We start from the raw sequence: 22,900 nt of genomic DNA, 5'->3' as shown, positions 1-22,900 counted from the left end.
ACCAAGACCAGAGCTGTGCGGGGTGGGGCGGGGGGTAGGGAGGGGTCTAGAACTAAAGCCCAGTTCTTGCACTTAGTTCTGTCCCTCTTTTTTTGTTTTTTAAAGATTTTATTTATCTATTCATGAAAGAGAGAGAGGTAAAGGGAGAAGCAGGCTCCCCACAGAGCCGGGAGCCCGATTCAGGGCTTGATCCCAGGATCCCAGGATCATGACCTGAGCTGAAGGCAGACACTTAACTGACTGAGCCATCCATGCATCCCTGTTCCTCTTTCCCCACCCGTAAAATCAGTTACCTACCTCATGCTCCTAGGACCAGAGCACTTGGCTGGGGCTGGGCACATGCCAAGTACACGACCAGTTCCAGCCACAATAACGTAGCCGCCACATTTTCTAGCATGAGCACCTGCCTGTCTAACACTGAATGTTGACAGGAAGCGGCTCCATCCCACAGACCTCGGGCTGCAAGCAGCTCCTCTTCTCTATAGGCCAACCTGAGCCCCCTGTCAGAGAGAAGCAAAACAAGGGCAAACACTGTGAAGCTGTACATTTGGAAACGGAGAAACAGACGCACAGAGCAGCGTCCGTCGGTGTCTGAATGCACATTGTACCCGGGGTTGTTAATGCCGCCTTCACAAGGATGGGTTCAGCGGTTCATCGACCTATCATGATCCTGTATGGAAGTTAAACAGCCACAGGATCTATGAACTCCCATCCCACAGTTCCTAGATTTTTCTGCACGCTTAAAGCATATTCTGTTTATTTCCCCATCTCCTGGGAGCGCGGGTCGCCTTTGTCCCCACAGCACAGCCAGCGGTATAAAACTTCTGCATCTGTCAGATTTCTCCATGGGGAGCATAATTGCCTGATTTCCATTTGAAAGTACAGCGCTGACATTACAACTACATAGACCCACCAGTGGTAACAATAGTGTCCTGACACCTACAAGGGGACAGGGCGTGCGTAATGGTATAAAAAACACAGGCACCGAATGCACGCTTGCCTTCAGATGGACCAGGTCTGAGTGCAGCTGCGGATGAAGTACGCCCAGGAACAAAAAAATTTAAAAATTAAAAAAAAAAAAAAAAGAATAAAGAAAAAGAAACCCTCAGATTAGCATCAGCGTGAGTCTGGTGGAGCCAGATGGCTCTCTGTGGAAATCAAGCTTTCCCGCTTTCTTCCAGTAACCCCGACTAGCAGACAGCAAGCCTGCTAAGAGGGGAGAGAAATGATCTCATTCCTCCACCAGGCACATGATCCGCCTTCTTTCTCTCACACACAGCTCCAGCTGAAGGAAAGTTGGAAAAAAAGACAGGGTGAGAAAGAAGGGGTGGGGAGTCTGGCTCGCTGTAAAGAATTAGCAGTGCTACCTAGAGGAGGGGCGAGATCCCAGCCCCTGCCAGGCCCCCAGCATTCAGAAACCAGGCTCAGATGACCCGAGAGAAAGCCGGGTAGATGGGGACAGGGGCAGCAGAAGGGACATTCTGACGTACTGGTGTCCCCCTCCACCTGCGTCCATGAACTTCATCTCCAGAGACTTGGTGCACAAGGGTGGAGAGGTGGGGCAGGACTGGCTGTAGCAGCTCTCCATTAAGCCCTGGCCTCCTTAGGGAAGGAAGGTGGATGATGTTTTCAGGTTCTTACTAATGAATGTGTGCACCACTCTTGGTGGGCTGGAGGCCAGTGATTCTGTAACAGTGCTTGGCTAGCCAGACCAGGTCAGAAGCCGGACCCGCCATCTGCCTGGGTCTGAGTCTTCTGTGCCCAGGACCGTGGCCTGGAGTGCAGGGAGCTGAGGGGCTCGAGCCAGATGGGGTTGCCGCCTGAAATGAACCTAACAGGTGTGTGGGTAGGGGGCTGCCTCTCCTCCAAGGTCCTATAGCCTAGAGGGGGCTCAGCGTGGACTCATCGTGCCTTCCCTGCCTAGTAAAGCATTTGTGGCCCATAAACAACAGTCTGTTTCTGGAGTGACAGCCAGATATTTGGTGGATGGACATCAGGCCGACCACCAGATGTTGTTGGAGCATAGCCCTGGCAGTGGTGTGCAGGGGTGCAGCCATCCCCCATGCTGAGCTGCCCTCCTCATGGATGTTCACACCCCCCAGCTTGGCATGTGGGCTCCTGAGGGCTCCCACACAGAGAAGCGCATCCAAGAAGGAAGGCTCTCTTGAGAGTGCCAGGGGCTCGAAGAGCATGTCAGCAGCCTGGCTGGGTTTCCCTGGGCACCTGAAATTGGTCTCCGCCAGTGTTTACTCCGGAGTCAACACTAGGCTCCAGCAGGATACCCAGTGCAGGATGTGGTCATTCATTTAGAGCTGGAAATAATGATTCCAGTCATAATAAACACTGAACAGAATCTGCTCCATTTTCAATCAGGGCAAGGGCACCTGCTTCCCAATTTCTGGCCATCTTGGGTATAACTAGGCAGTTAAGTGGCATATTCTATGGGCAAAGAAAGCAAGGCAAGCTGCTGGCTGGGAGCCCAGGCTGTGGGCCCCTGCTCTTCTTCCAAAAACAAAACAAAAATCTGCCACTCTACCAAACAACTGTTTGGGTCCTCTCTCCAACAGTGCTACCACCTACCAGGGTTCATAGTCTTGGGTGGGTTTGTTCTTGCTTACAGCTGAGCTAAAGGACTTTGAAGGGAAGTACACAGGGGAGGTAACAAGAATCATGAGCTGGATCATTTTCCTTTGTCCCTGCTCTAGCAGGGAAATCACTTACTAAGAGCATTAAAAAAAAAAAAAAAAATCCCAGCACTTGAAAAGGGCTTGCAAAGTGTGGATAACTCTTCTAAATGCTTTGTGTATATATCTGACATCCCTACGAGGCAGGTTCTCTAAGTATTCCCATTTTACAATGGGGACACTGAGGCACAGAGACGTTAAGCAACATTCCCAAACTCACACAGCTGGTAAGTGGTAGGGCCAGGCTTGAAAGCTGGCTCTACCCGGCTCCAGGGTCCATACCTCCAGGCTGTCCTGCATGTTTTGGTGTCCCAACATCGGCAGCATGTATCTTGCTCAGGCACTTGGCCAGCATCAGCCATGTGGTCTCAGGCTACTGGATCTCCCTGAATTTGTTTCTTCATCTGTGGAGTAGGGCCTGGAAGAGCTGACTTAGTATGGGATTGTTGCCAGGAACAGAAGTAACGTGTAACATATATGAGGCCTAGCATGTGTTTGATGGTTAATAATTGTTAGTAGCGACATTACTATGAGTCTCGTGGTCCTATTTGTGCTTTAATATTTTACTGAATCTTCACCCAGAAAACCTTGGAGATAGGTAGGACTGCTGTCACTAAGCCTATTTCATAGTGGGTGAGGCTGAATTACCAAGATACTGAGCAGTAGAGTCAGGACAAGAACCCACATCTCTGGACTCTACCCCTTGCACTCAGCATACCCTGACTCGCTGTAACCTTGCCGAACTATGGGTCACACCTGCCTGTTGCCAGACACAAGACACAGTTGCCTCCCGGAAGCCTGGGGCAGGGAATTCAACTCTTGTTGCCTTCCCAACCCCTTCTGCCTCTGGGATTAGCTGGGGGCAGTCAGGTCCTGCCCATGTTTTCCTGGGAATGGTTGAAAACACTTAGTGCCTCTTGGGCCAAGTAAGGTCCTAGTGAGGGTGAATCACAACATCACGTGTGCCTTCAGCTTTTGTTTATTATCTAGGTAAAATAGAAGCAATTTTCTGTTCATCCCCAAATGCAGATTCATAGCCCATACCCACATCTCCACTTCCCGTCCGCTCCCCTCACCAAGCCTCTGAGAACATCCCCAAACTCTTCGAGGCAGAAGGTGTTTCCATCCCCACAGAGAGACGCCTAGAGGAGCCTTCTGGGTCCTGAAGGCAACTGGCCAAGGAAGCTGGGCGTCTGGCTGTGTTCTGCTTTGCTTCCCTATCTTTCCTAGCTCTGCCCTTCCTGTGATTTTTACATTTTCCCCTCCATCTTACTCTCAGAAAAGCCCTGGGGAATGCTGCTTTTGTTCTATTGCTTCACACAATTCCCAGGGCTGGGAATGAAAATTATTTCCTTTCACAACCCCTGGCCGGGTGCCTTTCACATCCCGGCTGTGTTACGGGGTGATTTATAAACTGCGGGGTCTGGGGCTCTTTCCTCCGCCTCCTCTTTCCCCTGCCCTCCCACCATCATTTAAAACAAGACATTGCACACGAGGCGCTCAGAGGTCAGGGTGTCCTCTGAAGTTGGCCACTGGGGCTTTTGCTCAGAGGCGAAGATTCAGTGGAACCATAGTGATGAGAGCATGAAAGCCATTCACCCCTGGTAGAAGAAAACAGAAAAGAGGCCCCACAGCCGGACTTATCATCTGTGGGAACAAACAGGACTCAGTCTCAACGTCGGGGGTGGGGGGGTTGGCTTTGAACTGAGAATTGTAAAAGCACATTTTCCAAACTTGTCAGGATTGTGTTTCATTTCTAGACTTTTATTCTCAAAGGGACCATGAGAAAGAGACGCAGCTTAAGAAGTTTTGAACTGAAAAATGAAAAGAAGTAACTTTTCTTTGTCTCCGTAAAACCGAGTAGAGGAAAAGTGAAGCCGGGGGGTTCATTTTTCCTGCATCACAACAGAGCACAGAAAGCAGATGGTAGAGCATCGTTAGGAAAGTGAGGTGTCTGTGTCCGCTCTGAAGACAGTTGTCTGTCAGCGGCCTCCACGGAATCCTGCCCTGTCACTGAACTCCCTTCAGGGGTTGGTTCCTCAGAAGCTGAAATGAGACAATGAGGTGAGCCAGTCAGTCAAGCTTCAGACTGGTCTCAGTGGTCAGGGGGTTTCTGTCCCAGCCAGACCCCAGCAAACAGTGTGGCCACCCTGGGCTTCCTCTCCTACCTTCGGAGCAGGAAATCATCTTTGGAAGAAGAAGTCCAAACAGACCTCAGCCTCGTCAGCATCGTATTTCTTTTGTCCCACATTGTGTCATCTTCTTGGTCACAGACCAGCTCTCTACTTGGACATAACTTACGGAACAGCCCCAAGCCTCCAGACTTTGCTGGCCCTATGACTGTCTGTGAGGTCCGAGCATCAGAATCACACAGGCCAAGGGTCACAAACCAGCCCGGCCACGGTTCACACTTAACCCCTTTGGGCCTCATTTGTCCTCATCTGAAAAGTGGGGAGATGATGATTACACCTACCTCCCCAGGTTGTGGTAATAAGCAAAGCAGATGATTTACAGAAAGTGATAAACATAATGATAACACAGAGTACAAACTCAAGATGCTGGTTCTTATTCTAAGTTTGGAAGGGAGCCCAGAGTGAAGGTACTGGAAAAGAACTACCTCAGGGACCGAGCCACACAAGGAAGGAGGGAGGGAGGGAGGGAGCAGGACTCAGAGAAAAAAAGGAAAGAAGAAGGCTGTTGGAAGATTGTCTCCACTTCATCCTGCTTGCCCTGTGGTTTCACTTGGAAAGGTGAGCATCTAAGATTTTCAAGTCGTGTATCATTCCCGCTTCTTTTTCTTTCTTTCCTTTTCTTTTTTAATACTGATCATTGTTCCAGAGACATTTGAGTTCAGAGAGGTGCACATAATAGATTTGTGGCTCAAGTGCTCTAGAAATCAGGAAACACAGGAGGAGCTTCTCACTTCAGCCTCATGTTCCCAGATTAATGAATGACGTCTTTCACCAGAAGGGGCCCTTAGCACTTCAGACTTCTTCTAGAAACCGGATCAGTGATTCACCTTGTTTTCCGATCCTAAAAGCTATGGTTTGTTTTCAGCACAAATAATTTGCTAAGGTTATGTCCCTAAGGAATATGCGGAAAAATTGGGGCTGCTGGGCCTGTCCCCACTCTCTCCCCTCTCTCTAGCCCAGGATGGGCTGAGAATTTGGGAAAGGAGCCTGGAGCACACAAGGAGGGAGATCATGGGCCACCTAGAATGAACTCACTGGGCCAACTCTGGGTGATGAGTCATATGGAGTTCACCACTCGTGCATACGTTAGGGCTACTCTGACAAGGAATCAGGGTTCGGAAGACCCTAGAATGTGGCATTTTTATGGAGTATGGCCAAAGAGGTGTTCCTTCAGTGGAGATGTCACTGAGTACATGTTCATTTGAGCTCTGTAGTATGTCCTCCCCCTCCTCCCCCTGAATTGCAAAATACTGAATCATGGTTAGCAATATTTTATCCTCTCCGGAAACTGTTAATTATATGGGTGCTTTTGGTTTTTTGTTAATTCTCTATGAGTTTTATTATTCCCAAACCATTTATCCCTTTCACTTTGAATCAAAGTTTATTGTGATAATGGCTTTTCTTTGAAAAAATAAGCACTATTACCATTTTTAAAGGAACACAATTTTTCCAAAATGGAAATATGCAAGATTAGTGATGAAGACAGTATGTTTGAAAAGTTTGCGATTGGTTTCATTGTGGTATCATGGCAAATAGAGGGGACAAGTGTTGATTACAGGTAGAAATGTAACTATTTCTGTTGAGAAGACATGGCTGCCCCTGCTCTGTCACTGCCCATCAGCACTAAAAGGGGCAACTGAACTCTCCCCATCTAACGTCCCTCCATGCCTCAGTTTCTCCAGATGTAAAAGGATTACTGCACCATACATCTGCCTTCCACTGAACTCCTAGAGTCGTTATGAGAACCTATAAGAGAACACCTCCACAAGATTGTGAGTGCCGAAATGTGGTTTGTATCTTTGGAATTGTACAAAAAGTGGGGGTCACCCAAACAAAAATACAAACCAAACAAGAAGGGGTTGGAGTTACTAAAACAAGGGATTCCAACAAAAGAAAACTTTTCTTTAGTTATCCACAGGCAGGCTCTGTGTATGATATGCCCCTGCTTCCAGAAAACAGCACAGTTACTTTGTGGTGAAGACGACTCATCTGTTTTCTGGCTTTACCTCTCACAAAGAATTTTGGAAGTAAACTCAACACTAGGAAAGAATATCTCACAGACCCTTTAGCCTCCCTGTTATTAAACACTTTCTCACGTTTTCCTTCCTCCTAATTTCTCTTCTCAAAAAGTTTTCAACTTACTCCCCTCCACCCCTTTGTGTCTCTTGCTCCCACAGCATACTTTTCTTTCTTCTAACCAGGCCTTTTTTTTTTTTTTTTAACTTCCTCACTTGTGTCTTAATTGTGGTCCTCTTTCTCTTCCATTTCTACCCATGTTTCCCTTGCACTTTTATTAAACTCTGTTCTTTCCCTTTTCTGTCCTTGAGGAAAAAGTCCCTGATGGACAAGGAGGAAAAAAATGGCCAGCTAGCCTGTTGTTGGGAGAATAGCAACAGCATTATTGAAAGCTAACGGACCAAACATGACCTTGTCAATTTGAGCCAATGCCACCTGATGATTCAAACGAGACTTGATCAGTATGGAATTGCAAGACTCTCCTGGAATTTCTACACAAATATATATTTGACATTTTACCCCAATCAATTCCACACTCCAGATGGTGGAAGAATTTCCTTGTTTGCTGGAGATGAATTCTCACTCATCATCTTTTACTCTTAGAAGACCATGGCTCACAACCCCCAAGGATAGCCTATTAGTACCACCATCTTGCTACAGTTAAAGCTTATTATTGGGCATACTTATAAAATGGGGTGTCATCATTAATTAAGTTTTCTGACTGAGAATTCCAGTGTACATCTTCTATCTAAACACTAAAACTCAGGTTGAATTCGATTAGTCTCTCTCGGAAAATTCAGAGGCAACTTTAAGACTCACAGAACATCAGAGACATCCCAGAAGTATTACAGATTTGCAGAAGTGCAAAATAATTGGAGTTTCCACTTGATGCGATGCAAAATGTGACTTGAGATGTGCAGCAAACAGCATGAGTCACATGGGAAAAACTGTACCACATTGAGCACGTCGTGTCTTCTTAGTTTCCCTCTTCTGTTTTGAAATGTTTTTAAATGTTCAAAGGAAAGAAATTCATGACCTCCCAAGTTACAAAACAGTGTATGTGTGACAATCCCAATCACACATACACCATGGGACCCTCACATACATAAGTTTGGCAGATAGGCCCCCCAAATTTGCTATTAGTCTCTCCAGGTGATGGAATTATGGGTGATTTTGCTTTCTTCTTTGGATTTATCTGCACTTTTTGGTTTTAAGATAGTAATAATAATTCAGTATTCTGTCTATAATATAAATGAACAAATAATCTTCAGTTGAGCAAACCAACACAGCCCAAGAAAGAATTAAACGCAGCACAGAAACCCACTTCAATAGCTATTAAAAATAAATTAAGTTGTGGTAGAAGCCATCTTCCCCTGTTTGGAAAACAACCAGTGCTTAGGCGGTGTTGTCAAATATGAAATTGGGGGATGTCCTAGTACAGCGGTGAGAACAAAGAGCAGTTTGGGGAAAGGTTGCTGCCTTGGGAAATACACGAGTACTTTGGGTCACTGGCTGGTCATTACAGACAGGACTCTATGACTCATAAAGGGTATGACATGGGGTTATAAGAAGGAATTCTTACATTCGTGATGGCAATAATTCCTGGTCTGCATTCTTCATCTGTATCTAATCTCCTAGATAGAGTAAGATGTGGGAAACCGAGTCTTGGTTTCAGTACTGATTTTCCATTATGGGGGTGATGTCTTCATCTTGAAACTTAAGTCTGACTCTCTGTTGGGTCTTCTCAGTCATCCTCAAGACTTCATCCCATTTGGATGCTTCCCACATGGGTCCTGCCAACGGGGGTCCCTTCCCACCTGTGCCTCTCACCCTGTACCCTTTCCGGCCTTTACTCTGAAGGGTTTTCATGTGTGCAGAAACAGTTTATCTCCTCTGACTTGGTTCCATCTGGATTTATTTTCCAATGAATCCACCTGCTCTTGGGGGAAGGTCAGGCTCACCACACCGTACTGTTTGTAGGTGTGAACAGAGAAAGGGGCCACGAATTCTAGAAGTGGTCTTTTTGAGGGGAAACTCTACCAGTGAGAAAAATTTAACCTTGTTATACAAATGGTGCAATGGGGTCTCCAGGTTTGGTGAGAGTGGTTGCCATTCTAGAATCACCCTCCCCTTTTTCTCCTATTTTCATCCATGGGCAAAAGGGGCCATGATCTGGAGGAACCACATTTCCAGCTTCCAGAAGCCCCTGCATTCTCTAGAGATCAGAGCAGAGGCCATCCCCTTGATCTGCCTGTTCCTGCCATCACATATTTGTTAAGCGAGTGAATTCCCAATATTAGGGTCCCTAACTGACAAAGCAGTTGGCACATGGGTCATGTCTTCCACATTTCACAGCTTCCAGATAATATACAGCATCTCATACATTCCTCAAAGAGACTGGGTAAAGCGGGCATTCTGCTTTCGGGTTGAGAAAGTGAAGCAAAGAGGACTTGCCCAAAGTGACACAGTTGGTTACTGGGCAGCAAGCCGTGGACGTGGGCCCAGGAATTCCGATTTCAAGCTAATTCTCATTCCGTCATGATGGTGGTCCCCTAGCCTGGCAGCTCATCAAAATGCCCTTTGGAGATGGTTAACTAATAAACCAGAGTTGACAGCCTCTCTCTGAGCCTTCTGAGTCACTCTGGGGCGAGGCCCAGACATCTGAGTCTGACAATTGCCACCCATCGCCCTCCCATGCCGACCGACTCCCAAGGCCTCATCCCCGTCGATGATATCAAGCCCAATAACAAAGGGCCTTTAGAAGCCCCTTTAGAAGCCCTTTCTGCCGCTGACAGTGTCCTTCCATTAGTAAACTCCTCATTTGCCCAGAGTTGGTTCATACGTCCCAGGATCTTCCTTCTACAGAACATTGGTGGGTTAACAACTCAACTTCTAAAAAGACTGAGGTTAAAAACAGCTGTGCCTCGGGGATAAAAGGCACAGCATAGGGACTATCGTCAATGGTACTGTAATAACACAGCCTGGTGACAGACGGGCTACACAGGGATGAGCACAGTGTAACGTATACACTTGTCCAATCACTGTGGTGTACCCCTGAAGCTGAGGTGGCATTGTGTGTCAACTCTACTTCCATATTAATAAATAAATACGAAGACCAGTCCTCTAGCAAAAACAAACAAAACAACTCTGCCATTCGTCAGCCCCGAGTAGAAAAGGTTGGAAAGATCTGACAGCCAAGCTTACGAAGGCCTTAGCAAGGCCTACTGCTGAAAGGCCTGGGGGCCAGGAATACAGGCCCAGCCTCCTTTTGCTGCCTCCCCCAACCAGCCAGGCCCCAGCTCCCCGGACATGTCTGGGAAAGGCACTTGTATTGTCAAAAGTTTGCAAAGCGAGGGAGGGACAGGGACCTGCCGATTAAGTGGCCACAAACTCAGGCAAGACTCACTCACCAGGGGGCTTGCTGGGGCTGGGGAAGTTCTTCCCATTAGGATTTGAGGGACTCGGCAAAGCCCACAGCAGGTAGACCACTGAACTCCGACAGAGACTCCCACTACTAACGTGCTCCAGAGGAACAATTAGGAGTCCTCCAAAACCGACCTAGCCTGCCATGAGCCCAGCAAGGGGACCCCCCCTGGACTGATTTATAGGAAGGGGTCACCTCCAGAGAGGAGCCTGGGCCACGTGCCTGAATGCTGCATGCAGGTCAGCCTGGAACCCATTATTCTAATTGTCAGGAGAATCAGTTAGGAGACAAGTTGAAGCAAGTTGAAATTTGAAAAACACATTAACAGGGGTCTGACGAGATGCCAGAAGAGCCTGCCAGCAGGGACAGCTGGAAGGCCAATTTTTGAGTCAATACTGAAAGGTGGTCGCTCAAATATCTGAGTCAACACACACTGATTTCTCTCCGGCTCAATACTCCGCGTTAATTGCCCCGGGGAGTCTACCCCACTGACACATCTAACACCCAATTCCATAGTGGAGTCAAAGAAAAGCATGGTATTGAAGTGCAAATGAGGTCCTGGGTGCAGCCTGCAGGCCTGGGTCCTGCTGGAGGGTTTCCTATCACCAGGGCAGACACTTCCTGCAGAGATGGGGTGAGCCCCCCATTTGCAAGAGGGCCAAGTGGTGAGCATCACATCACAGCTGGCCCTCAGAGAGGGATCTCTGGGGTTCGTGTCTCGCCTCTGCAGCTCCCTGTGCTGCTAAGGCCAGAATATATGTTTCAGGAGTGGTGGTCTTCACGGGGAGTGGGAGTCGAGGGGATACCTACTTCCCAAATTTGGGAACAAGTAAGAGGGAAATGCGTGCCCCCAGAAAGGGATCCTAAATTTGGCAAATTTGTGAGGCTGATGGCCAATGTGATGGATGAAGTGAGCCTAGAGTGTCCTCCCGAATGCTTAGAGGTTGGACAGTAGGCAGATCTCAGAAGCAGCAAGAGCCAGCAGCCTAACCTTCGGGGTCCTGACAGGTTTTGGCTACTCATGGAAGCACTGTCCCATAATGGGACCCACAGAGGGGCCAAGTGGGATGACCCCATGGCTGGAGGTAAGAATGGGGGCTCCTGCAGTGACCGTCTAACAGCCCTCCCCTACGTCAGAGCTAAGCATGACATCGTGAGATGCAACCCAAAACCTACGAGAACTGAGATCTAAATCACAAGGACAAGGCAGGCCCCTAGGAACAGGTGACATGAATCCTTCAAGGTGAGATTCTAGGTCTGCTGCCAATCATCACAGATAAGGAAGAAGCCTGTGCCATGGTAAAACGAAACTCAAAATTCCCCGGGGAAGCTGTGAAAAGCCGTTTCTGATTTGGTAGGTCTGAGTTTGGGTAGCCTGAGTGAGATTCAATGGCCAGGCTGGCTTTCCAAGCCTCTGGCTCAGTTTATCACTGTTTATCACTGACCCTCAGTATGCGTTGGTCCTCACTAACAGGCCTGCAGGATCACACGCAACAACCAGAAAGCTGCTCAGCTGGGGCCTGGAGGATCCCAGAGTAATATGGCGGAGCCTCTATGAAGCCTGGGGGTCCACACGCAGCAGCCTACCACCAGGGGGAACTGAAGTCCTTCTGGCCCATTGCTCACATGGACATGGGCTGCCTGAGACAAACCAGCATGAAGATCCAGTCCAGCTTCTTTCATTTACTTTGTCTGAATGACACCACCTTTCTGAACTTCAGGTTTCTTACATCTGTTACAGGGATAGTCAAGGGACTGTTGTATCAAGTGAGATAAAGTGGGTAAAATGCCCAGCACTAACTAGTTGCCCAACAAATGCCTCTTTTCTAACCATCCAGTTTTCACCCCCAAACTGAAGTGGCCTCAGTTTCTCCTGAGGTTGTCTCCTGTGGTTGTTGATATTGGTTTATGTCCAGGGAAGCAGCAGCTGCAGGAGCTACTAAATCAGGAACCTGCCTGAGAAACTTCTTCTTTTTAAGCAAGAATCCCAGCCCTGCCCAGACCTGTTGGTTTCTTCTGTGGAGGGATCTCCATGTAGCACAAGTCTGAAAAATGAGTTTGTTCATCTTCTTGGAGCATGAAGTTCTTAGACCTCCCAACCTGAGCTGGTGACGCAGCAGTCATTTCAGAATGCAAGTGCCAGAGACCTTCTCCTGGGGAACGTTCCCATGGAGTCCCAGCAGCTCCTTACCTTGCCTCTTACTTACTCTCAGACTTTCTGTATGTGGCTAGGAATGCTCCAGGCCACTCTGACTTCCTCCCCTACTGCTCCCTTCCCCTTCGACCCCTCTTTAGACACATGGCCTTCTTAGTCTTCTTTGAGCTTGCTAAGCTCATGTTTGCCTTCAGCTTCCTCTGGAAGCTCGCATGATAGCCTCATGGCCGGCTCTGGTCTTTCTTGCACACTTCAGCTCAAATGCTTCAGCCCCAAAGAAGCCCTCATTGGCCCTCTCTTCTCCATCACTCAGTTTATTTTCTGGCTAACATTTGTCATTATCTAAAGCGATCTTATTTTCCTTGATGTTGTCTATCTTCCATACTAAAATGCAGGCCGCATGAAGCAGGGACTCATGTCTTTAGTTCAGCGAGCACTGACAGATCCCAGCCTAGGGCCTGGCCTCCACTCTCTTGTCTCCCTGGAGCCTCAGCAGTTTTCTAAGAGATGCTGTTAAATGAACCTATGAATTATAATCCCATATGTAAGATGATCTCATGCTGTAATAACAGACTATAATAACATCACAGAGCGAACATCACTCAGAACCATACAACTGTAGGAAGGAAGGCGATGGGGTGGGGAGGGTAATGCCGCCCAGTAATGGCAGAAAGTCTGCTTAGAGCGGCTCATGCTCCAAAGTCCACGATTCCCTAGGATCCCCGATCAGAGCAAGGGACTTTTTATTCTGTCTCCTCTCAGAATTGAATGGAAGGGTGCTGATCATTCTCTCGACTTCAGATTCTGGGACTGAACTGGAAGGAAGTCTTCAGGCATCGGAACAACATCCAATGCCAAGGCCAAGGTCTCAGGCAAAACTCAAAAGATACTGTCTAATAAACATAACCATAATGTCTTAAAAGATACTATCTAATAAAAATAACCAGCTCTTTAACAGACAGACGCTGCTGCCTCGCCTCAAAAGCTTAATCCCCTCTGGATTAATCTGGACCCTCTTGCATGAGGTTTCCAGAAAGCAGGAGGGCGGCAGTGGCTGCACAAAGCCAGAGAGGACAAGTTGGCAGGGGGCAGTGAGGTGTCCCTACAGTAGTTCTTTCTGCAGACCCATCCCTGGTCCTTCATCACAGCTCTGTGTCCCCATCCTCCGAACCCAGGGGAGTCAGTGCTGCAAACGGCTCTTGAGGAAGCTGAGTGGCTCACCGGGGCAGTTAAGAGTAGGCATAGGTGGAAGGAAAACTTCCATTCCCACCACCTTCAGGGACAACCAGAGAAGAGAGTCATAGGGCCTACACTTTGTCACTGCTCCGAGGTTGCTCTGACTCACCCTGTAATGGAACAGTGCAAAAATCTCTGGCACTCCTTGTTCACAGGCGGTGTGCAACTGAGAGCATGGTGTCCAGACAAGCCTTGTTTCATGGGTACCGAGAGACCAGTATGTTTTTCTGAGCACTAAACATTCGTTTGGAGGGGGGCATAGAGAACCCTTCCAGAAGGAAGGTGCCCCGCACACTTGGGGTGGGGAGGTGGGTGGGTTGTGTTCAAGATGCAATGAGCAACCATCAGAACATCCTGCTCAGGACCCCAAACTCCATCTGTCCCCATCTGGCTCTGAGCCACACCTCTGAACCCAACGGTTCCCCCTCCACGCACCACAGCGCTGCGGGTATATGGAAGGCTCTGCGTACTCACCGTCTGCCTTGCCGCTCGTCAGGGGCAGTGGCTCACTATCCTCGTACCGCATGATGGCAACAGTCTTGCTGTCTTGACCTCCTGGAGCACTTCCATCTGCAAACGGGCATGCGGGGAAGGACAGTGAGAATGGCTAGCCGGCTTCATGAGCTGCAGAGGTGGGGGACCTTTCTTTGATGCCTCTGAACATCAGTCTCCCCTTGGGTATTTCCTTGGGCACCCGTTGTATGAAGGACCAACTGGATAGTGGTTCCGGCTGCTGGGGGGACGCAGGACACTTAACATGCCTAATGCCTTCACCAGCTAGAAGATGAAGGAGCAAATGCACCTGCTTTTGAGAACAAAGGGGAGAAAGGAGAATGGTTTGAGGAAGAGCACTCCGGGGTGCCGTCCCTTGTTCTGTCACTTCCTGGGTGTCCCCTCATGCCAGGTGGGGGAGGAGTACGGGCTGATGAGAACCCAGGAGGGTCACTGCTGAGGACTTCTCACCCTGTTCCCCTGCCGTCTACCCACGGATGAGTGCTGGCTGCAGTTCCAATCTGCTCACACTCATTTTCTTGGTCTTCCTCCCACACCTCCCCCAAATCACCCAAAGAAGCCAGTGTGTGTCTCTTACAGAAGATCCTCAGAGGAAAGAGGCCAGTATGGGAAGAACAGTAGCATGCATATTAGTGTCTCTGCATCCCCATCCTCCATCCCTGGCTTTGAGAGACTCAGTCTTGCTGTGTGGGACAAAGTCCCTTGGTCTCTGCAAGTAAATGGGGCCCCAGCCCCACACTGCAGTGGGGATGGGAGGGACAAGCAGTGCCTTCCCCAGGGCCAGACAGCTGAGGCTTATCGCAGGAGACCCTCGCCTGATGCGGAAAGGGGCAAGAGAAGCCAAGAGAAGCATGGAAAGAAAAGAAGAGAGGCAGAGATCTTTCCAGGTTCTGCACACAGGGTTGTGCCCTTTCTCTGCACAGAGATTCCTGGCCAAGAAGTTCAGGCTGGGGGCTGACATCAGCCCAGAGGAGCAGGTGACTTTCCTTTATCATAAGCCATACCTGGAGGGTTACCTACCCAAAGTGGGCCTTTTCCCAGCTTGCACGGAGAAGCTGGTTCGGGTCCACAAGGGGCTACCCCTCCCCTTCCTTCACATCCGTTCTCCTCTGTCTCAGGGTCCATATTGAATCTTTAACTGAAACAAGCTTACTCATATTCTACTGTCAGTTATTTCTGTTCTGTTTGGTTTTTCCAGCTCAGAAAAGTAGGTTGGAGTCTACTGACCCACACCATGTTCTAGAAACCTGTTCGTCAGACTTTCCCATTTGAGGACCCCTGCAGGGGGAACAGGAGAAAGTGGTATCCAGCTTGAGCCAAGGGCACCTTCTGAGTAGAATTCTGCCCTGTCCTGGTGTGAAAGCCTCCGACTCTGTCTCCCCTCTCCCACAATCAGGTGGTAGAACACCTCTCCCCATTTACATTGTCCAGTTCTGACAACAAAGAAATTGCTCATCCCTCCCTATCCGTCCTCCCTGTGGAGAGGGAGACGGTGAGGCCATGGGCGAGGCATCCCGAACCTAGAAATTCAGAGGCCAAACACTCTGTTGAGAGTGGCTTCTGGTCTTCAGTAGCCAAAGTTATTTCTAATTTTTAATTTACATCTTTCTATCTCAGTGTCTTTAGCACTAAAATGTGGCCAAAACCTGTCGCAGCCCACGGGGATATTAACATGCACCAAAAACGCTATGAAAACAAGTCTAAAAGTTCTTCCAATACCCATCTCTTTAGTAGTATGGCCTCACTTTTTGAACTAGTAACCGTGATTCATATGTCCCAAAGAGACATCCTGCGTGTATTAGCAACGAGAAAACTCTGGATTTCAAGATTTTCCTTTGCAGGCCCCTGGATCAGTTAGAGATTAGCTCCTGTCTAAAGGAATCCATTTCCTCCTCCAGTTTGCTTCGGAGGCTCAGGAAGGTTTGCCTTGTGCTACTGGGTCTCCCCCTGGGGTCAGCACCTCCCTGCATTAACCAGGGAAGATGGTAAGGAGCCCCAGCCACTCGGGGTAGAGGGCAGCTAATGGGGACCTCCTCGTCGGATTCCAGCTACTGCTGTGTGTGAGTCCTGTGAGCCTAGTGGTAATCCCCGGGCTGGCTTAGCACTCCGTTGTTTTAACCTAAACTCCCTCTCCTGTCATTCCAGGAGCTGGGTAAATCACAGATCTCGTCCTTCTTCCCAGCTTTAGAAGCCAGCAACAAATCAGGAAGGTTGTGAGGAAAGCCCACTCGAGGCTAGGGAATAGGGAAAGATTCTAACATTGTCCACCAGCTGCAGGAGAGGCTGATGAGAAGAGCCCCTTTCTGGGGCAGGAGAGAAGCTGGAAAACAAACGCAGGAGGGACCCTCCAGGCTGGGCCCATCAGCCCAGCTCAAGGAACATCAGACTAGCCAGGATGCAAGGGTTCATCCTGGTTGCTCTGATCCTTGAGATGTCAAGGGATAATGCCCTTGCAGAGCCTGCATACTTAAGGGCCACACTGAACACATCCCAAGTTGTTAGTGGAAAAAATATCCAACACCGAGAGGTGGCTTTTCCTTTATGCTCACCCTTCCGGTCAAGCAGGCTTTGAGGTCTGCCCATGATCTCGTCCTCTGAGGCGTGCAGGTTCCGGATCAGAAAGTACGTGGTCATTTTTCCTTTACCTTTCACTTCAATTTCACCCCTCTCGATTATTTCAAAGCCTTGATTTTCCAGAGCGCTGCACAGAGGGGGTAAAATATGCACCAATTACCAAAGATTGGAGGTCTGCAACTTGAGAGTTGGCTACAGTGGAGAGGGTGATGCAGGAGAAGTCTGGGCCGTGGAGCACACAATGGATTGTGGGAGGGGAGGGTGACCACAGGACATTGGCCAGGCTGGTTAAGTGGGGCAGGGAGGCAGCTGGGGAGAGGAGGGAACCTAAAGTGGCAGAGTGAGAGCACAGGGGACCCACCCAAATCCTGTGACTCTACACCACCTTTCCTCCCTCCAACACACTGCTCATACCTACAGCTGCATGTCCTCTCTGGCCACGCGTGCACCGGCCCTGCGTGGTTCTGAAACAGGAGGCTCCTTGGAAATCAGCTCTCTCCTTTCCAGCCTCCCCAAGCACCTCCCCAATTACCCCCATGTGGACAGCATGCTCATCCTCACCCCTCAAGCTTTCTGCATGGCTTCTGGCTGCCAAGGAACTGAAGGGAGGAGTATAGGGGGAGGGGACCCTGAAAAGAGACAGAGCTATGGGATAACTGGAAAATGTTTGCTTGTTCATTTATTTACTCGTGGCTGCCGGGTATTGGAGAGAAACCACAGAACAGTGCGTACCAGCCAAGTATCGAATTCACGGTCAGGTGGGTGCCTCAGGCAGCTCTCAGCACTCACTGACCTTCCCTTGCCCTTGACCAGTTCCATGGAGATTTCAGACCCTCATCATGCTCCTCTAGTTCCCCCACTTGGCACCCGCTCTCCTCACTCTCAGGTTTCTGACTCTGCCTCCTCCTTTGTGACCTTTGTGATTCTTCTCTAAAATTGCAGCCACTTACAGGCAAGACCCCACAGCATTTCACCCCCTCCTGGCCACACTCCCCTTTTGCCCCAGTCTCTGAGGCTAAGATGTCTTGTGCAAGAACTGTTCCCTTCCCACCTCTTTGAGGTCTGGCCGCATCAGCCACCTCTCCCCTTCTTTTCAGTTCCCACAATTTGCATCCTTCCCTCAACCTCCTAGCCAGCTAAGGTCTCCTCCATCCGAAACAGAAGGAAAAAACCTTCCCACTTCATTATTTCCTGCTTTAATCCCATACACTTTGCCAATCCCTGCTTTAGGTCAGAAGCTCCTTGAGAGCCAAGGTGTCATACAGGAGAGGCTCAGGAGTATTTACTCTCTGACACAGCGTCTTCTGTAAGCCAGGGTGGCATGACTTTCCTTTACTACCTGTGTCCCATGGCGGCTAGGCACTCTCTGTGTTCTGGAATTAGGGTAAGTCAAAGGAAGGCATGAATGCACAAAGGGCTACCTGTAGGCAGTGGGGCTGAGGTGCACTTTGTCGGGGAGTCCGTGACTTTCCATCCTAGAAGCTGTGTTCACGGTGTCACCAAACAAGCAGTACCGTGGCATCTTGTCTCCCACCACTCCTGCCAAGACCGGTCCCGTGTGGATGCCCACTCTGATCTGCACAGAGAAAACCTCACTGAAGCAAGACCATCGAATACTCCTGCTTTTCTTTTGAAATTGAGGTATAATTTATATAAAACAAACAAACAAAAAAGATCTCAAGTTGTTAGCTCCGGGAGTTTTGACAAGAGCATAGGGCCCTGCAGCCCCCACCGAAAATCAAACACAGCCTACTTTCATGACCTCGCAAGATTATCTTGTGCCCCTTTCCAGTGAAGCTCCAGCCCTCCCTGCAGGGGTGACCACTCTCTTCTTTCTTTTCCCAAAGGTGAATTTGCCTGTTCCTACAAGAAAAGGAGCCTGTCCAACACCGAGTACCTCCGCCTCATGCAGAGTACGACCTCACGTATACTGAAGGCTATATGAGTGAAATAATAGAAGATCTCGAAGAGTCCTAATTTAAAAATTATTGAATTGGTGGCACAAAATGTTTCAAGTCCTTTTCCCTACTTCCTTAAATAAACCCACATGGTATGTTGTTTCTGATGGAGAGTCAATGATGTGCCTAACCAGGTCCCTCTTCTTATCTTAAACTTGATAACATCTTTTCCTGTTTTCTTCTTGGTAAATCCACCAGGAAAGTTTCCAGGAATGCATTGTTTAATTTCATTCTTAGTGGTGTAGCATTACTGTCATCTCTGTAGCTTTCTCACACACATACCCACACACACACACACGCACACATGCACACACGCACACCCTATACACACACTCTATTTACACAGCAGTATATTTTCAATAATTCAGTGGCTTTATTTACAGCACTTTAAGCAAAACTCGGATCTCTTATCTGACCTTTTTTATCTCGTTCCCTCATTCCCTCCCATCTTGATTTTTTACTGGGGCTTTTTTTCCACAGATGTATCTGTGTGTTTACATGGGCTGAGTACTGTGGATGTGTCCTTCCTGCAACCACCTAAAGCCAGCTTTTGCTCAGAAGGCTACAGTGGGCACGACCACCAGAACGTGCAGCATTTCCCAATGTTGGACTCATCATGAGGGTGAGTGGAATGCTGCTTCAGAATCTCCTATGGAGGGGCTGTAATTGATAAAAATTGTATTCTTTTTTTTTAAATTAATTTTTTATTTTTTATAAACATATATTTTTATCCCCAGGGGTACAGGTCTGTGAATCACCAGGTTTACACACTTCACAGCACTCACCAAAGCACATACCCTCCCCAATGTCCATAATCCCACCCCCTTCTGAGAAAAATTGTATTCTATCTTCTAGTTGTCTTCATTTACTCTGAGTTGGCTGGGTAGCTTATCTTGAAGATCTGACTGCCAGAAAGAAAGAAGGGATTACATTTTAAACCCCAGAAACACTGCTCTGAAACATCTCAGGGCGGCTAGGATCTGCTGAGCAGACAGAAGAGGATGCTTACTTTTCATCTCCAAAATTATCCATCTTTTAGAGTGTGAACAAACTTCCATGCTTGGAAGAGTAGGTTCCTGGGAGAGAGGTGAGCAGATGTCTCGCTCAGGGCCACGTGGCAAAGAGGAAAGCTATTCGAAATATCTCATGGCACCCTGGTGCCTCCGCCTACTGCTGAGGGCATTTTCCCCCTTCAGTCTGACTCCTGAACCTCCGAGAAGGCATGTTGAATACACAGTTTCCTTTGGGGTGGGAAGGCTATTCAGTAAACCAGAAACACTTGTGGAACTGAATGCTTAAATTAAAAACCTGGAATTATTTAAAAAAAAACAAAAACAGCTATCAAGATGGATTGAGCCCTGCAGAGTAAATGGAGAGCTGAGCTCAACATTACAGACAAAGAAGCTTGCGGTCAATCACATGAAAGTACCAAGCTCTAAGACCTTCTCTGAAGTTAAAGAGAACTTGGGATGATGATAACCTTACTATTATCTCAATGACTTAGAACATGTGCAAGAGAAGACAAGAGGTGGGAAAAATTACCCATTTTAACTAGTGTAACATACCCAGTAACCATCTGAACAGACGTATAAGCAGAATTCTACCTTTTTGTGCGTGAAATGCTTCGTATTCAGCAAAATACTCAGTTTCTCTCTACCTGGATGGGTTCTCCGGTAATAGGATTCATGACTTCTTTTGCAGAAATTCTCATTCCCAAGGCAAAGTTGGCCACTCTTTGAGCATGGCTTCCGACAGGCACCGGTACGCCCCCCACCACCATGTAGGCATCGCCTATGGTTTCCACCTGGAAGGGGATTAAATATTTGTGTCATTTTCCATGCATTGACAGAAGGACTGCATTAAAGCTGGTATTTGTTTGCCAGGAGGATGAGGAGCATGAGGGAAGGCGTGAGAAGAAAAATGGTTCCACAAACACCCATGAGAGAGCCCAAAGGCCTTTCTGCTTCTGGCAGAAACAAGTTCCAGAGAAGATGAAGTTCCTGGGTTCGTGTATGACTATGTATTAGATATACATTATTTAGATTGGACTTTTTGCTGAATTCAAGGGGTAGAATTATTCCCTGGGAAAACAGGGTGCCCTTCAAAGATGCCTTAGTGCTGAGAATCATAAAAGGATTTCTGCAAAGACTAAAATTCCTAAAATAGCTCCAATCCCGTTTTAGCTCTACCTGCTGACCTCACCACTCCCATCCACACCAAACCGCAGACCAGGGAGGGTCCAGAAAGCTGAGTCCAGAGTCCCTGCCCTTTCTGGGGGTAGCACACCCCCACAGTTCGCAGACACTTACTTTGTAGACCTCGTGGACACTGGTTAGTCTGTCAAACTTGGAGTACATGGAATTCAGCATCTTCACTATCTGGATAGGTTGGCAGGCAGCACAGATGTTAGTAAATGTAACCACATCACTGAAAAGAATCGTGCACGTTTTAAACTCCCCTGCAACATAAACCAGGTGTCAGTGACAGTCCAGGATATGGAATAATAATCCTATGAATTCTAGGTGCAGGTGTCCTTTGGGAACCAAATCTGACTGTGCCTTGGGGAGAAGGAGCCGGATGCCATTCAGCCAGCAGACCTCCCCCGAGTGCCCACTACGAGCCAGTCTTCATACAGGGAGAATCACGTAACATGAAACAGACAGGACCTTGGCCCTTGAGGAGCTCACAGTCCAGTGGAGGAGACATACGTGTCATCAAACACCCTGTAAGGTGTGATGAGAGGCATGGGAGAGCAGAAACGGGTTGAGCAGGCCCTGGCTTACCAAAAAGCCCTTGGCAAGTGGGCTGAGGCAGAGACCTCGGGGCAGGGCAGAGTACTGCCCACCGCGACAGCAGAGACTGGTCACCATGAGGTGGTGAGTTCCGCTCTCCTTGTATGGCGAGAAGGCCACCATATCCTCAGCATGTGCTCCCAACTTGTCAGGCTACTTCCAGTCCTGCTAATTTTCGTAGAGCAGCTAGAGGACCTGCTTAAGTCAGACCCCCACCTCCTCTGCCTTACATCCATGACTTCCATCACACTGAGACTAAAACAGAAAATGTTTACCGTGGCCAGTGAGGGGCCCCCTCTGTCCCCACCACCTCTCTGGCTTCACATCTTCACCGCTCTCTTTGGTTTACTCCACTCCAGCCACACTGGCTTCCTTGGGGTTTTTGAAGTGCCTCCTGCTTGGCGTCCTAGCACTGGTTGCTTTCTCTCTCTGACCCCTCTTTTCACAAATATCCAAGGTTCTCTGTCTCACATCTCACATGTAAGCACCTCATGAGAACTTCCTTTACCACTCTATTTAAAATAACAGTCCCGGGATGCCTGGGTGGCTCAGTTGGTTTGACGACTGCCTTCGGCTCAGGTCATGATCCCGGAGTCCTGGGATAGAGTCCCGCATCAGGCTCCCAGCTCCACGGGGAGTCTGCTTCTCTCTCTGACCTTCTCCTAGCTCATGCTCTCTCTCACTGTCTCTTTCTCAAATAAATAAATAAATAAAATAAAATAAAAAATAAAAAAAATAACAGTCCCGAGACCCTGTCCTCTTAGCCTCATTGCTGCCCCCAAGCCCGTATGCCTTACATGTGGGATTATATGGGATTGTTTATTTGCTTATTGCCTGTTTTCCTCATTGGACTATAAGCTCCATGAGATGAGAGACCATTTTGGTCTCTGTTATATTCCCAGTCCCTAGAGCGGGACCTGGCACATAGTAGATGCTCAGTAAATATTTATTAGATAACTGAATATATGACTCCTTGAACACAGCTGGGTATTGTCTGTATTATTTATACCTCTGGTAATAATCTCCTGTTCATGTAACTTTCCCTTCCCTTTGGCTTCTGGTCTACCCTTCTTCTTCAGACTCTCCCTACCTTTCTGATCTTGTTTTATATATTCCAATGACTTTTCTTCCTTCTCAAATAAGCGGTGTTCCCTAAGTTTCAATGCCTAACCCTCTTCCCTTCTCACCTCATGGCCCCAGATGACCTTATTTATAACTCATACCGCCCGTGATTAACCACCACCCACATTCCCGACAACTTCTAGATTGATAGCTTACCCTGGAAATTTCCATTGAGTTCTCCCTACAGTTCCTAACTACTTACTGGTCATGCTACATGGAGTATCCCACTGGCAT

General features: G+C 48.3%; 1 protein-coding gene across 1 annotated transcript in view; it reads right to left on the bottom strand.

The window, feature by feature from the left end:
- Nucleotides 1-4,433: 4,433 nt before the first annotated feature.
- LOC101674897 (guanylate cyclase soluble subunit beta-2-like) overlaps nt 4,434-22,900 on the bottom strand; it is a 31,171-nt gene continuing 12,704 nt past the window's right edge. Inside the window, exons 8-13 of the mRNA XM_004775229.2 lie at nt 21,062-21,210; nt 20,410-20,556; nt 18,216-18,370; nt 16,770-16,921; nt 14,182-14,277; nt 4,434-4,730 (exon numbers count right to left, since the gene is read on the bottom strand). Coding sequence (XP_004775286.2) covers nt 4,585-4,730; nt 14,182-14,277; nt 16,770-16,921; nt 18,216-18,370; nt 20,410-20,556; nt 21,062-21,210 — 845 coding nt within the window. The 3' untranslated portion in view covers nt 4,434-4,584. The remainder of the gene's footprint in view (nt 4,731-14,181; nt 14,278-16,769; nt 16,922-18,215; nt 18,371-20,409; nt 20,557-21,061; nt 21,211-22,900) is intronic.

This window comes from Mustela putorius, unplaced genomic scaffold (assembly GCF_011764305.1).
Source record: "Mustela putorius furo isolate JIRA1106 unplaced genomic scaffold, ASM1176430v1.1 tig00000461_pilon_pilon_pilon, whole genome shotgun sequence".
NCBI lineage: Eukaryota > Metazoa > Chordata > Mammalia > Carnivora > Mustelidae > Mustela > Mustela putorius.
The sequence above is the reverse complement of the archived record's forward strand: the minus strand, read 5'-3'. Positions and strand labels throughout refer to the sequence as shown.